Source organism: Gavialis gangeticus, unplaced genomic scaffold (assembly GCF_001723915.1).
Source record: "Gavialis gangeticus isolate Ggan-Ray unplaced genomic scaffold, GavGan_comp1, whole genome shotgun sequence".
NCBI classification, from domain to species: domain Eukaryota; kingdom Metazoa; phylum Chordata; order Crocodylia; family Gavialidae; genus Gavialis; species Gavialis gangeticus.
In genome coordinates, this window is record NW_017729025.1 from 125,445,421 (window position 1) to 125,462,779 (window position 17,359).

The following is a 17,359-nucleotide window of genomic DNA, read 5'->3' on the forward strand; positions in this document are numbered from 1 at the left end:
CACTCGTCATTATCATCACCGCTTTCCTTACCGCTGTCTACCTCGGAGGGGTGGCTCTGATGCTGGGTTCCTCCCACTGAGCACAGTCTGCCTCAACACCAACTCTTTTTCAAGCCACTACACTGCAAACATTTTGATTTTCTCTTCACTCCCACAGCTGAGCTGTGCCTTTCTTTCCTATTTCCCCATGATTCCTGTTTTTTCATCAGCCTTAAATGTCTGGCAAACTCTATGACTGTGAAATGTTTTAGCTAATTAAAAAGTATTATGTTTCATTATATATCATATCACTGTTATTGATGTTTTTTCAAAGTTGAAAAAATAAATTAATAAACAGAATTTTTAAAATACCTATGCAACTAGCAAAAGATTTTAAAGATAAAAGATTTTATAAATGTCAGCCAGAAATGAAAGACCAGGAAAACTGTGGGTACAGTGTTCAATAGTGAGGATTAGCTATTAACAGAAGATTCAAAGACAGTGCTACTCAATGATAACTTTGGCTGGTCTTCAAAAAAAAAAATACCACAAACAAATAGCTAGCAGAATTAACATAAACAAGGGGGGAAAGGGCTTCAGATCACAATAAATAAAGATTGTAGGCCAAGCTTTTGAAAAATTTGAATTAATGCAAACCAGGATGGCCTGACAAAATTCATCCCAGGTGTTAAAGAAACTAGCTAAAGAAATTGCAGAGCCACTGCATTAATATTTGAAAAGTCATGAATGACAGTTAAGGTCCCAGAGGACTGGAGAAGAGCTAACAAAGTGCCCACCTTTAGAAGGGGAGAAAAGGAGGATGGGACACCTGGCAAAGTCTTCCTTTAGCCTGACTTCAATACCTGTGAAGTTACTTGAGCAAACTGCAAGACAGTTAATTTGTAACCACCTATAGGAGGAAGTGGTGATCACTAGGCACCAACATGGATTTGTTAAAAGCAAATCATACCAAAACAACTTGATTTCCTATTTTGATGGAATAACTAGTTTGACAAACAAAGGGAATACAGTAGACATGATATACTAGGATTTTGCAAGTTTTTGATACAGTCTCACATGATAGTATTCATAAGTAAACTGGGCTAAATAGAATTATTGATACATAATTGGCTTATTTGCAACCCAACAGTTACTGTAAATGAATCAATTTCAGAATGGCAGGAGATTTCAAATGGGACTCTACAGGGGCCTGTCTTGGATCCAGTGCTGTTTAACATTTCTATTAATGATTTTGATGTAAGAATAGAGAGCTTCTTGACCAAGTCTGCAGATGACACAAAACTGGGAGGAGTTGCAAATACTATGGACAATAGGATTAGAATTCAAAAATATCTTGATAAATTGAAGAACTGGGTTACAAGCAATAAAGTGAAATTCAGGACAAATATAAGCTGCTACATCTTGGGAAAAAAGCAACCATATAAATACAATATAAAGAATAATTATCAAGGCAGCAGTGCTGCTGAGAAAGATCTGGGGGGGTTGTTGAGGTCCCAGACTTGATATGAGTCAGAAATATGATGCAGTTGCAAAAAAATTGCACTTTGGGCTGCATTAACAGGTATATTCCATGCGAGACATGGGAGGTGATAATACCACTCTGCCCAGTGCTGGATGGGCCTCCACTGGAGTACTGGTGCATAGTTCTAGACATTTTAAGAAGGATGTAGAGAAACTGGAAAGGGTCCAGCAATAAACAAGAAAGATCATAAAGGGATTGGAATGCAAATCATACAAGGAAGGGTTGAGAGAACTGGGTAGATTTAGTTTGGAGGAAAGAAGACTAAGGAGGAAGGAGAAAGCAGGTTTTTAAGTCTTCAAAACACTACCATAAAAAAGAGGGAGAACGACTGTCCTCCTTTGCCACAGAGGGAAGGATACAAAGCAATGGACTTATATGGCAGCAAAGAAGATATACATTAAATATCGGGGAGGAAAAAAAACTTTCTTATTATCAGAAAACTAGAATAATAGAACACCTTGCCCAGGAAAGTTGTAGAATCTTTTTAACTGGAGATTTTCAAGAAGAGTCTAGGATGGCTGAGAAATTATACATCCTGCATTCGTACAAGGGGTTGTACTAGATGACACTTGAGGTTTCTTCCAACCCTATGATTTTATGATTCTATATTAAAGCAGTGAAATCTACTATTTCACCTGTGACTTCCATGAAAGAAGTGTAAATGCACTACAGTTTTACCAGAGAGTCTTTGTTGTGCAGAGACCACAAAAATGGAAGTGAGTTGTTTGTTTATTTGTATTACAGTAGCATCTAGATACCACAGAGCTCTTTCTTTTCTAGGCTCACTTCCTTGTTCTGCTACTTACTTTTTTCTTCTGTGTCTGGGAGGTTTTTTATGTCTTCAGATCAGCAGTGGCATAAAGCCTGCAGGGGAGCGTGGGAGGAAGCAGAGCTTGAGTGTTCCAAGTGTTGGAGGGTGTGTGGCTCTGAAAGCAGAGGCGGCACCTGGCTCAGAGTAGGAGCAGGGAGACGTGGGTCCAGGAGTGAGGAGGGGACACCATTCTGAGAGTGGAGGTAGGGGCAGCAGTCTTACCCATGCAGGAACTCCCAAATAGTCCCCCTCTGAGCTGCTGCTGCTGCTGCTGCCGCAGCTTCATTCTCTGCTCTCTGCAGCTGTTGCTCTTAAAGCAGCAGCAGCAGCCAGGGACTCATTTGGTATTCCCAGTATAAGTAACCTATGGAGCTGCTCTTGCCATCAGAGAATGGAGTCTGCAAGGGTGGGGGTGATTCTGCCACCCCTCCTAACTTGGTGCCTGGTATGGGTGCTCTTCTCACCCACCCCTAGTTATACTACCTCAGATCAGATATCTGTATGTTCAGTCATTATGTCCACTGTGTGCTGTCACCATGTCTACTGACTGACATTCGTTCATATGTCTGTGAATTTCAAAAATCCTTATAATTAACTGAGACCTAGGCTATGCTATAAAAGGTTTACTGGTTTAGCTGTATTGGCAAAGCCTCTTAAGGCCATTCTGTTGGCAGAAGGGAGGGAATTACCATATGCTTTATATCAGTTGCCCAATTGAAAAAGGTGTACCAGCAAAAGCTCTAGTATACTAATATAACTGTATACTAGAGCTTCTATAACCCCTCTTCACATAATTTTGAGCTAAAATATTCTGTGTTGTTCTGCCTCCAGCTGAATTTTTTAGAGAATTTCAGCCAAAATGGTTCAATCATTTCTGAGAATGAGGCTAGGGGGAATGTATTCTGGTCACTTTTTGAAAACCTCTGTTTCCCTCATGCTTTGAAATTGGGCTGGGGGAGAGTGAGGCCTTGTATGAGGAATGTACTTTTTGCTGTCCCTGTGAAAATCTGGCCAATTCTGGGCAAGTTCAAAGCCTCCAGAAAAAAAAAATCACGCTTCACACTTGCTTAGTAGCAACCTTCTTTAAGTTTGGCTCTTTTGAGCAATATAGTTTTTCACACTGAGTTTGCCTCAGCCCACAGCTGAGCAAGACTTTCCTTGGGATGTGTCAGATTCAGGTACAGGAACCTGATCTCAGAGCAAAGAAGAAAAAAGCTGCTAGGAAAAAAGTGGCTGGAGAAGGAAGCTACATCATTTGAATGTAGAAAAGATAAGAGCTTCACTGGCAAATGAGATTAAAGAGAGTAGATTGTGACGAGGAAATGGGAAGGAGAAAATGGGACTAAAGTGTGGTAGGAAGGAAAATGAAACTGGGACTGGGTTGGGGAAAGATTGGGAGTAGTCAGGATACATATAGAGAATGGGACTTGGAGCAACTGCAACAGGGAGCCAGAGGAGGAAACAGGGCAGAGACTCGGTGCCAACCAGTGAGGGAGACTGGGACTAAGAACAAGTAAGGTGGGGAAAAAATGAAGGGTAAAGGGTAAGGGGAGAACAAGTTGGCAAAGAACTAGAGCAGGGAACTAGATGCGACTTGTGGGGGAACTAGATGTGACTTGGGGAGTAGTGAATAGCAGGTGACACATTGAATATGAAGCTCAGGAGGGAATTTGGGACAGGAGACAGAGGAGATAGACAAAGGAGGGGAACTGGGAACCACGGCTAGTGGAGTAATAGCTCAGATGGGTGCTGAGAAGTGGAATTAGCTGAGAAGCAGGACTGCAGCCTGGGACAAGGAGTACAGAGTGATAAGACTAGGATCTGTTTGGTAAGAAGACTGGGTGTAGGATGAGACCCCTGTGAAAGAGAGATGGACTCCCTAGATGAATGAAATGGGACTGGGGCAAGGAGACGAAGATCAGGAAGTGAAGAATAGGCCAAGGACTAGTTGGAAGAGGCAAAGCAAAAAGGGTTATATTTAGGGTAGGGAGGAAAGTCTGTGCCCACTGATGTATCCTGCCAGAAGCTGGAATAGAAAGCATGTTCCTGAGTCTCACCATTTCTCAGATCAGCAAATCTCTCTAAAACCCACTAGCAAATTCTCTCATTTTTCTGGTCCATGTAGATGATAATCTACTGCTGCTATGAGCTACTTTGTTAGCTTAAGTGACAGAGGTCTCTGCAGTGATTCTAAAAGTTACAACCCTGCTGTGATGACCCATATTTATGTCAAGTTGCATTTATGTAATGTTACATGAAGGACTTTGTTTTATTGATTAATTTTTTTAAATGTCTGAAATTACATGTGCATGTTCATGCATGCACACACTGACACCCATGTCATAGGAACATTAAAAGGTTTGCAGTCAAACATTCAAAAGCTAGGAAGGGCCTGAATTTAGGTTGCCTTTACAACCTTAATTAAACCTCCTCCTTCATAGATGTTACAATAGAGTCTGAAATTGTGTGCTCACATACAATTTTTTCCACACGGCCCCTGCACCATTCATTACAAAGGATTGGCTTACTGGGGGGCTGAAGGAGTTATGTATAATGAAAGGGGCTATCTGAAGGGCCCCTATGTAGTTGAAAAGTGTGTAGTCTAAGGCATGGGATTGCAGGAAGTGAGAAGATCTCATTGTTAAACTTGCTGAATGATGCCCTGGAGAATTAGATTCTATCCACACTGCTGCTGCAGAGTTCCTGTGTGTGGTACTACCACATCACTTGAAACAAATTTTCACATGATCTAATTGGGTGTTCCTAATTTTTTAGGGTGTCTGCCTTGAGATCATGCGGTATACTTAGTTTTTCAAGGTAACATGTATAGAAAATATGCAGTTAGTACTTACTGGGAGACTAGATAGCTCAGAGCAACATTATTTTGCTAGAGAATCTTTTTCCTATAGGTCATGAGTTTGAATCCAGTGCAGGTTAACAGGAAATAAAGTTGTTTCCCTATAATGCACTATCGGTAGTTCCTGTATGAGATGAGTGTGCTTGACTATGCACTGAATTAATTTGAGAGACTTGGCAAAGAAGCCAGTAATGGAGTGAGAATGGAGATTGTGCTACCCCTGTCTCTCATAGAGGAAGTCTCCTCTCTTGGCACCAGATGAGGTCAGAGGCATGCTAGCAGTGTTTTCCCATATCTCCTATATGTTGGAAGTTATTTTGCCCTTTCAGCTCCAGTTGTGACACAGCAGCTAGTGTCAACTGACTTTTCACTCATGCGCCTCCCTTTCCAGGATGAGCATGGGTGAGGGGAAGGTAGACCAGGAAGGGCTACAGCTGATTCAGTTCTTCTGTCCTGCTTTAGAGTTACCAGAGAGCCCTAATGCAGAAGGACCTTGTGCATATGCCACAGTCCTTCCTGGCCTGGCTGTGTAGCAGGCACATAGGGCAGTTTTACCTGGAAGTATTGTCACCCAGTTGAGAAGAACTGAGGTAAGCTGAGGCAGCACCAGCAGTTGTTCTCAACCGGAGATGTTGCCACATTCAAGGAAGTCGTAGAGGGTGCCCTGACTGAAAGGGTTGGGAACCACTACACTAATACTACCTGCAGTTTACAGTAATATAATACACAGATCCTTAGTTGTCATTATCATTGTCACTAGAGAGTGTGTAGTGTATAACTGCACCCATACATGCACCCATACATGCAGTATTTTAGCAGTAAGACCCACTACTCTAGGAATACAGACTTTCTACTCTCCTTGTAACACATGCATTGCTTCCTGTTTCCTTGAAGAACACATACTCCAAAACAGTCTTTTATTTCCCTCCTATAAATCGCTTTTAGTGACTACCAAACTCGCTAGCTAATAATAATACTACATAGATTAATCAAAATAATTGTAATAGGCAAATAGGTTACCACCAGTTGCACAATTCCACAGCCTGACAAGTCTAACAATCAGTTTTTATGTTTTAAAGAGGTAAGGATTTTTTGGGAGCAATATCTTTTATTGGACCAACTGTATGGTTGAGATAAAAGCTAGACAAGCTTGTGAATACATGGCATGTTAAAGAACATGCAAGGCATTTTCCATTGGCTTTCCTGCATCTGTAAAGAAGTATTTAAAAATGTCAGGGAGAAATAGAATAAAAGGAAGGTTTCTCTATTTAAATGTTACAACATAAAAAGTATAAAAAGATAGCACAGACAAACATGCATACATCTTTAGCAGGGTTTGTGGATGCTGCTAGTGTAACTTCACTGTAATTGCTATATCCCATTGTCATCAGAACTATAAATTTAAGCAGGAGATCTGTACAAAGAGACATTTTCCGCTATTAGATTTTCTTCTTTCAAAATGCCAGTTTTAAAAATCACTTCCCTGTAAATATAAAACTCTTTTCTGTTTGGCTATGATGTATCCTTGTACTTCACTCTCACCCAGAAAGTAAGCCGTAATTCACAAAATAAGCAGTAATGGTACAGCATTGCTCTCAAAGTACCTTAGTGCACACTTCTCATTTGAAATAATACTTTGAACAAGAGTTAAAGCATTTGTATTTAATACAGTGGGAAGATAATACCTAGTTTCTTGAGCAGGAACTTCATGATTAGATAAACCATGTAATCCCTGCCTCAATTTCTTCATCTCTAAAATGGATTTCATAGTTTTTTCTAAGGAGATTGCAAAGTTAAATTCATTAAATATTGGATGAGTGTATAAGAATGTGCTGTCAGACTCACCCTGGGCCAGATCCAGACCTTGAGGCCAGATCTGCAGGACCAGCAGCTGCAACAGCTACAGGTCTGGCAGTGGCAGTAGGGGTTTAGTGGCAGGGCCAAGTGGCCACAGGGCAAGGAGGGCTGTGTCAGAACAGCTCTTGCTTGCTCTCCCCACTCCCTCTGCCACCAGTGACTTTATCCAGTGAGTCTCAGGGCCCCAACTTTGCAGCAGGCTGCACTCCCCTACTGGCTCTGCCCCCAACTTTTGGTAGCCTGACAGGCTGGATAGAGCAGTATTGCAGGCTATATGTTTGACAACCCTGTGCCATAGAAATGCAGAGTACTATCATTGTTAATTATTAAGATCTGGCAGTCAAGTATGGGAACAGAAAATTCTTTAAGCTTCTAATGTAGTATTACAATTAATTTGACTTTTCTTCTTCAATTATGTATTGTTTCCTTTTTCAGACTCAGCCACTATTTATGTACATAGCATTGGAGATAGTAAATATATTTATATTGTAATGACATGTCCATTAAAGGGATCGGTCTTACTGTTGATATTCAGGAAACCTTTACTTTAAGAAATGAAGGATTGGGACCACAGTTTAGCAGTCTTGAATGTTCACTCAGGAAATGTTCGTGACAAACATTTTAATCCAGTCTGCAGAATCACAGTATGTTGTAGGATATCATTAGCAATGCACAGGACTGTTTGGGTATCAATCTGAGAAACTTCCTAAAAATTAATTGACATGTGAGAGTAAATGTTGGTCAGCAGGGAATAGGCATACATTTTGAAATATGCTATTTAAAGTAAATTAAATTAAAATTATTCTCTTTCTCTCTCTCCTCTCGCTCTCTCTCTCTTTCTCCCTGCTCACTCCCCCCTGAAAATCTCCTGCCACAGCGACTGCATTTGCCTCCAGACTTGTCAGACACAGTGAGCCGCTCAAGCAAACAGGATCTGGCAGAATCCGCCAAACTGCTGAGCTCAGGATGTGGTGCTATGGCCATGGGCAAGAAGCACCTGGACTTCTAGTGATTTCTACTTAGCAGTTTCACTCAGATTTATATGACACTCTAATTATGACTGCTAATGACTTATATAAATATTTTTCTTAATGATTTGACCCAGCAGTCCTTAAAAATGCACATTATAAGATAGTGCCTCATTTTCTCATTCTGATTTCTTTTGACACATTTGCAGATTTTAGGTTTGGGTTTGTTTGGGTTTTTTAAAAATATTTACAAGATAGGTTTTGTTACATTAGCAAATGATGACTTTATTCCCAACTGAAATAGAATAATACTTTTGTTCTTGTCTCAAAAAATTAGAATTTCTTTTGCTGTTAAATTTCAAGATGTATTACCAAACAAAGCCAACTGTGATGTGTTATCACAAGTAAACTAATCTGTTTAATAGGATTTGTATCAAGCATGTAATATAAATGTGAAATATAATTTTCTTTAATGAACGTAAATGGAGGTAAAGCAGTCATTATTAAATGTTGTTTAAAAGGCAAGTGTCAATTTTTTTTAAAAGCTCATTTTGTATATTTGAAAATATAATTGTTAAAACTAAAAATGGATTACATTATTTTATCAAATATATAAGTGTTTAGAAATAATGCTTTAGAGGATTTCATGTGTTTTAATATGTCAATAATTAAACTGATGAAGAAAGAATTTCTCCATAGTAAGAATACATTATAGGTAATTAGTTTGCCTTATGGGTTAATAAATGTATTAAAATGCACTTGAGTGGAATTTACTAAACATAGAAAAAAGAATTGATTTCCTTATGTGGTTCAAAACAGTAATCCTAAACAATTGAAGTCAGCACTATGAAATTATGTCAACAGACATAATTCGAGATTGAAATTCAAACTGACAGCTACATTAATGCTAGAAAACCAGAAGAGCGCATTGGAGCTTGGGGAAGAGCATCACAGAATGCTTGTCTAAAACAGAGCAGAAATAAAACTAATTCAAGTTTCTATGCCATCATATACACTATTTGTGAACTTATGAATATTTTCAGAGGGTGTGGGTGTGGGTGTGTATATGTATACACACACACATATCTCCAAATAGAAAACTATTACATATTTTTAAACATCTCCTATATATGACTTCGTATTTGGAATACTAGGCAGTGTTGACCTGCAAATTAAACTGTTTTGTATTATTTATTATGAAGCTGATGTCCATTTCAAAAGGTAGTATATTGTCCTCCATTGAACTTTCAAATCAACCATCTCAAAGATTATATTACAGTTTCAACACTCAGTCTTTATAATAGGATATAATATGGATATATTGGAAATTGACTCTTCAAAGAACATTTTAATCTAATGCAATAATAATGTATTTTGAAGGGGTTGAAACCAAAAGTTGGTTAAATGGTTTGGTTTTCTTATGCAATCCAGGTTTTACTTTATTTTTTTCTTGACAACTCAGTGTGTAAAACAAAGACATAGCTTTTAAAACTGTCTAACTAATATGATGAATGTCAATCACTTAAAAAACTCCACTGTAGCATAAACACATACTGTATACAGCTTTTATTCTGAATTAGAATAATTGAATCAATGACAGTGATTTGCCAGGATGTCAAATCTATCCATCATATCCTGTCACTACCAGTTTATTTTTTGTGATCAAAATCAAAAAGACTACTATTTTGTCATCAGCTATTTCATTAGTGGTAACAATCAGTTTTTTTCTTCTTTTTTTTTTAAATATGCCTGTTTTATTTTTTATTTCTAAAGACGCAAATCCTTTTTTGATCTTTTCAAAATAAAGTTTCAGTACTGAACTGTCAGTTTTACAAAGCTAAAAGATTTCTACATTCTTATGCCAATATATTTAAAACTTCATCATTGATTTCAAAAGCATCATTTCTCTTTTTGTACTCTATACAACTGTTAGCAGAAATTATCAAATACTTAACTGTGACTTTTGAAAGTATTAAGTAATTTAAATATCTGAGTTCAAGTAATTTTAACAAAATTAACTTTTACTTAATTTTTTACTTTGTTATATAAATAAGCAACAGGAAATACAGTATGTCCCTTTCAGATGTAAACTTGGGATAAGCAAATTGTCAGCATACTGAATAGGTCATTGTTTTATCACACAGGTGGAAAATGTCATTCAAATTCACAACCAATCTCTAGTTGCATGTTACTTGAAAATTGGTCATTAGAACTATATGTTTGAGTGAGTGTGTGTGTGTGTGTATTATATATATAAAATATCAAAATACTATGCATCTATAAGACATTCATTTCAAATGACTAAGTAGATTAGCATAGAAACTAAAAATGTATTTTGAATAAAAGTGAAAGTAGAGATCCCACAGAAAATCTTGATTTTTCCTCTTTTTTTTTGATTCACTTAAACATGCTATTTAAAATAAGTATTACAGCATCCAGATTTACATTGGTGTTCACCTGAGGCAAAAACATGTGCTAAAATTTTCTTCTCTTTTCCTCTAAAATGCTATATCAGTAATAACAGTAAATTACAATGATATGGTTTATACAGCAAAAATGATGAGTAAAATAATGTTACATACATGTTGATTGATAGTATGTAAGATGTAACATTCCTGTGAATGAGGTCTTTTGATACAATCTCAATTTTAGTTTGAGGTATGAAATAAAATGTGTTAATATAATGGTAATGCTCCAGGAGATTTTCCCATCCCAACATTTTATCTGGTATATAAATCCCTCTATAAAAAATTATACTGGATCTTACTTCTTTTTTATTTTTTTCTTGCTGCTGATAAATATTTTAGATTAAAGAACACATATCAAATACTCAGGCTGAAGAACACTGTTTCTTCATTGGTGGCTAGGGGATATATAGTAGTGCACTTCACACACCCTTCTCCAGATCCTCAACCTGCGCTTGATGGAAATCCTGTCCAAGAATTAAATTAATCCAGATTTGTGTTCATACAGTTCTTTTGTGTTTCTGAGCAGATGTAATAAATAGGTTGCCAAGTTTAGGATATTGTTTGTTAACTGTTTTAAAGCTGAGCTACTTACTGTTTAGCAGGCTTTGAGCTGAAGCCACCAAACTTGTTACTGGTATGAGATGTACGATGCATCAGCAGAGGCACAATAGATTCTTTTCATTGAATAGGTTCTTAATTCAAATTTATAACCAGATCCTTACATAACAATGAAGTAGAGTCAAGAAAGTAGATATCAAATTTTAAAATTGGTACCTAAAATAGTATTCTTTATGGAAGAGATTTTGTATTGAGGCTTTCAGAATACAGGTATGTGTACAATGTAATAAGAATGCGATTATGTATTAAACTATAAGCTTTTTAGAAATGCATTTGTAAAGGCATTTAAAAAGCAGCTTGGAGGACACAGCCAATTCCAATTTTAGGAAATGAGAGCTACTAGCATCTAAAATGGGCATTCATTTACTTCAGATTTTATGCATATTGTAATACAGACAATAGTAACTAAGAATTCACCTTAAATTTTAATTTGAAATTAATGTTCTTCCAAACAGGACTTTGAGAAGACTATAGAGGGCTTAAACTATAAATATCCTGTATCATTCTGGTGTTAAAAACAGACCATGGCACTATAAAACCCTAATACAGAATAAGTGAAATAATTTTAATCTGTAGTTATAGTAGTGTTTCTCCATGATTAGTTACTAGAAACTGTGTATAATTTTATTAATTGTTTCTTATCCTAGACCAACATTATGCATCATTTTGTAGCACACGAAAAATAGAAAATAAGCCATTTTTGCTTTTTTACAAGGCTTAGAAGTAAATAGTATACCATGTGAATCCTATCAGCATATTTTATACTTTTCTGTGTGAGCTATATTAGCACAGGGCCCAAGTCTCTTTGTTTAGTATCATACTGAGCACATGATTGATGCTTAATAAATAATAAATGGGTTATCCTCCAAAAAAGCAACAAAAAAAAAGAAAATAAGAGAGAGAATAATTTTTATTGACATTTCAAAAGCAAAAGCTCATAAAATACAACCAAAAAATGTAAAAGCTGTTTCAGTTTAAAACCTAATTGGGAAAATATATAAGGCTAAATTTTTCAACATAGTTAAAATCTGCTTACTATTTTAGGTACCCAAGTCTAAAAACGTTTTATAAACCTAATTAGTTGAAGACATTACTTTGCAGAGTTCTGTTTGCAGATGTTGTATTAATAAATATCCATAAGTGGACATCTCTTTGTGCCCAATAAATGTATTGACAAAAGAAAGTCTTAGCCTGTAGTCTTTAATATAGAAAATCCCCTACAGTGGACCAGATATAATTTAGATATGCTTCATTTCTTTTCTTTTTTATAAAGAGGTAAAGGAAGTTCCAGTTAACATATATTTTACCTGTCAGTAAGCCAGTGGCTCTAACCATATTGTTTGAATATTAACATTTATCACCTGTACTACCAATACAACTGTATATTATTTGCTCTGTAAATAAGTAATAACTCCAACCTCGTGAAAGTCCTGTGTATCACTCCCACGTACAGGCTGGGAACTAACTGGCTAAGTAGCAGCTCTGCAGAAAAGGACCTGGGGGTTACAGTGGACAATAAACTGAATATGAGCCAGCAGTGTTCCCATGTTGCAAAGAAGGCTAATGGCATATGGGCTGCATTAGTATGAGTGTTGCCAGCAGATTGAGGCAAGTGATTATTTCCTTCTATTGGGCACTGGTGGGGCCACATCTGGAGTAATATGTCCAGTTTTGGGCCCCCCACAAAAGAAAAGGACATGAACAATTTGGAGAGTCCAGAGGAGGGCAATGAAAATGGTTAGGGGGCTGGGGCACATGATTTATGAGAGAGGCTGAGGGAACTAGGCTTATTTAATCTGCAGAAGAGAATACTGGGCATGTCTACGCATCACCGTATGGTGACAACTTTATTGCGTTGTTTAGTACTTCCTTTTGGAGTACTAAAACATGGTGCAGTAACTGCCCATACTGCACCATACGGATGGCTCACACTTAAATTTCCCAGCTACGTCTCCACAGCAGCATGCTATAAGCACGGAGTGCGCTGCTACGGCAATGTAGCTAGCAATCACATGTAGACCCACGTGATCGCTACATCGCTGTAGCATGCCATATGTCACCATAGCATGTTGCTACATTGCCATAGGGTGACATGTAGACATGCCCACTGAGAGGAGATTTAATAGCAGCCTTCAACTACCTGAAGGATGGTTACAAAGAGGATGGAGCTAGACTGTTCTTAGTGGTGGCAGATGACAGAACAAGTTGCAGCAAGGGAAGTTTAGGTTAGATATTAGGAAAAACTTTCGCACTAGGAGGGTAGTAAAGCACTAGAATAGGCTACCCAGGGCATGTCTACACCAGACATTTACTGCAGAGCTGACTAGCTCCACAGTAAACTTATTAGGGTCAAGAAACTAATAAACTCTACAGCAAGGTAGTACTTATATTTACAAGTTCTACCCTGCTGTAGAGTTTTTTCTTGCATGTGTAGACACTGACCTGGCTGACTAAAGCACAAGAGTGCTTCAATGTGGGGACTGCCTGTCTCGGATCCCAGCCAGCCCCCCTGCACCATGTTGAGCCAGGTCAGAGCAGGCTGACCCCTCCCCCAAGATGCTGCCAGCCAGGGCTGCTCTGACCCAGCTCAGTGTGCTGTGGTCTGGGTCCATGTATAAACAGCGTGCCCGGGAGCTTCCTTGGAACATTAAACTCCAAAGTAATAAGCTCCAGAGTTTATTACTGTGCTTTAATGGGACATGTAGACATGCCCCCAGAGAGGTAGTGGAATCTCCATCCTTGTTGTTTTTTAAAACCTGGCTAGACAAAGTTTTGGCTGGGCTGATATAGTTGGGGATGGTCCTTCTTTGATTAGGTGGTTGGACTAGATGACTTCCTGAGGTCCCTTCCAAACCTAATTTTCTATATTTGCCCAAATAAAAGTAATTACACAGAGGAGAGAGAAAAAACAGTGACAGTTCTGACTGAGAACAAATTGCTGTTCTCAGGCCATGTATTCTATGAAGATAAGTCATCCCTGTGGAAGCTTGACCTTCAAAGAACAGATCAGGGAATCCATGAATAAATTATTTTACCCAGTAATGATCTAGCCTATAAAAATGACTTAGAAATTACTGGGCGAATCTACACATGCGCAGTCATTTAGTACTTGTTTTAGTACATTTAGCAAGTACTGTGCGGTCCCAGTGCCACATGGGTTGTTTCCAACCCTACTGCACAGTAGTGGTGGCATCACAGTTTGTGCCTGCTGATGCTATGTCACCATAGCTTGTTGCTAGGACAACATAGCATCTTGTGTAGCCATGCCCACTTAGTCCTAGAAACTGAGTTTAAGCTTCTAAAATATTAGCAACTCTGATAAGTTGTATTTTTGGCCATATGTTCCCTTCATAAAGAGCAGTATTATCTTCTACCATTGAAGGGAAAGGTCAAATCCAAGTTTTAGTAAAAGTCTAAGGAACATTCCCATTCAAATTACACTTTTATTTACTTTATTGTATCATCTAGGAGCCCACAAGTCATAGAGCAAGACCCCATTGTGCTAAGCAAAGTTCTTGGCTCTGAATTGGACCTGCGTTTAGCATATGTGTACATGGAGCCTCTTACCTGTTTTAAATCAATAGGGTTCTGTACAATAAGTATGTATAATAGTATCTATAATAGTATCCAGACAGTAAGTTCTATAATAGTGTCAGGTCCTTAAGTGAGATCAGGGCCATGCTGAACCTAAAGCATAATGAAAGAAAACTGATCCTTTACCACTCGATTCCTGACTTGGTTCAAGTCACGAGGATCAGTTCCCTCTTTGGCCCTATTCATCATCCATATGCAACCAGTCAGTGAACTGGCAGTTACGTGAATTCACATGTCAACAATTTGCAGAATACATTCAGGTCTTTTGCAATGCACCTCTCCTTCATCACCTATGAACAAATCACAACTATAAAGATGGCCCTGTAACTTGGACAAGATCAACTAATAGCTAAACCTGAACCCAAACACAACAGACTTGATACTGATATGGAGGGGAAAACATCTTGAAGAGGATGGAGCCCCACAGTGCAATCTCCTTTGGTGGTGTCTCCTGTCCTGCACACAGGATACCTAAAAGACTGCCTAAAGCTACAGGGATGGAGTCTGTGGACAACACCAAACTCCTTTGGCACAATGGAATGACAAGGGTGAACTTCTCTGTGTGGGAGCCAGAGGAGAGCAATTGTGCAATGAACTGCCCCAGGAACAAAGGGACCACCACAAACCTTACTACTCTGCTGAAAGTACAAGGTACAGTTCTTTGACCTCTCCTTCTATTACATAAATACATAGCAGCATGTTGACTTAGGACGAACAAGCAAACAAAACCCTACCAAAACAAAACATTCTGTAGCACACACTTCTCCCCCTAGGGAGAGGATGAAAGAACAAACATGTGAGCTAAGTCATGTTGCTTAATGGAAGGCACGTGAATACTACCACGATCCGCATGAATAGAATAGAATAGAACAGAATTTAATAATGGCCCAATTCTGCAGTCCCTGCTCCCTAAATTCATACTCTGGTGTAATTCAGGAGTAATTCATCTGTAGAGAGAAGAATCAGGCCCAATAAGATATTTGTTCAAGCAGCATTTAGCCATATATTATTTCAGGAAACATCATTAGTTTACATTCAGCCCAAATTAAAAATGATCAGTTGATTTTTTATATAAAAGAAAATGGATTGGATAATTCCAAAGGTTAAAACATCTTGGAAAGGAGAACAAAACAAATATTCTCTTCAATGGCAGTAATACAAGCATTGCAGAACTAAGAATCTGAGGGCAAAGTTGATTTTTTTTAATAGTTTAGGTAGAAAGTATTGCAACATGTAAAAAGAAAAATAGTATAAACAGTGACAGAGAGTTTGTTAAAGTTTGCACTTGTGATAAGGTAAGGTGTTAATGATAACAACTCACAAAAATATAGCCTGCTGACCACATTCCTCCAATTTTCTATGCTTATAATCTGTTAGATATCTGTTCACAGAATTCCCAAGATTTGCTGGTATAGGACAGGTAAGAAAACTTTGAAGATGTACAGAACAAATTGTCAGAGAATGTACAAAGCTCCTCTGAAGCAGCTAGCAGCGCTCAGACATCCCAAAGGAGGAAAATCAGTAATTCCCAAACTTTATATTTTTTTAACTCCTAGAATTTACATGAGTGTTTACTGGATGCCTAGAGGCAATTGCAATCTCTGTTGAGGAATTTCAAGCAAATTACAGGCCCTACCAGGAACTGAAATGAACTGGAACCTTTGCTGGGTCTTTTAAAAACCTCTGCTCACTACCTGACCCAGCTGCAATGCAATTGCTGGACCAGAAAAGGAATTCTGGTCATTACACTATGATACCTCCACCCCAGCCAAAATGATGTAATCCTGCTTTGTCAGAGACAGGCAACCATCTCCCCCAACTCAAGTCAAACACTGATATCCTGCCACTCCTCTTTTCCTCCCCTTCAAGTCATAGTCACTTCACTGTATTCTTAGGATGAATTATGATGTATGTGGAGTAGAAGGTATAACAGAAATGTCTCCTGCAGTCCTTCCCAGATTCAATAAACCATAGCAATTTCATATTCACAGTCAAACCACAGGGCAGTCAAGTTTCATAGAAAGTTGAACTGCAATGAACCTCAAAATGTCCTCTAGTCTATCCCCCTACTCTAGGTAGGATCATCTCTCTCAAAGCCATCCCAAATATTTCTTTGACCTGCACTTAAAAACTCCCAATGACAGATTTCAAAGACGTGCTAGAAAAGTCTATTTTAGGAGTTAATCACCTTAACAGTTAGATATTAAGAAGAACTTTATATCTTCTGGTTTTCTCTCTCATAAATTTGGGGCACATTATAAGGCTGTGGCACTGTCTTTGAAAGAGGGAGCAAGGAGATTAGAATCTCTGTCAGCATGAACAGGAGGCTTCTTTGAAACCCATGGCTATAACTAGAAGAATGTGTAACTCGATTACTGTAGGACTGAAATACAAAAGAGAATGTCAAATGGTCTAGTCATTGAAGCTACAAGTTCTGCCAACCTATCTGGCAGAGGTGTCATGTTGGAAGTGGTTGCAGCTTAAAAATAAAATTACATTTTATTTTTTTTCTCAAGTTAAAACATAGTGTTCACACATTTTTAATTTAGGAGAATATTAACATAGGAATTAAAATAAAAGATGCTCTAAAAGTAAGCACGTTCTAAAATTGCTTCTTAAACTAACTTTACTTCTGTGTCCAAATGTCCTTGGTCTTCCTTTACC

General features: G+C 38.1%; 1 protein-coding gene across 1 annotated transcript in view; it reads left to right on the top strand.

The window, feature by feature from the left end:
- Positions 1-8,773, top strand: part of ELP4 (elongator acetyltransferase complex subunit 4) — a gene marked incomplete at its 5' end in the record, with an annotated part of 291,599 nt that extends 282,826 nt beyond the window's left edge. Inside the window, one exon of the mRNA XM_019519960.1 lies at positions 7,925-8,773. Coding sequence (XP_019375505.1) covers positions 7,925-8,056 — 132 coding nt within the window. The remainder of the gene's footprint in view (positions 1-7,924) is intronic.
- Between the last annotated feature and the right edge of the window lie 8,586 nt (positions 8,774-17,359).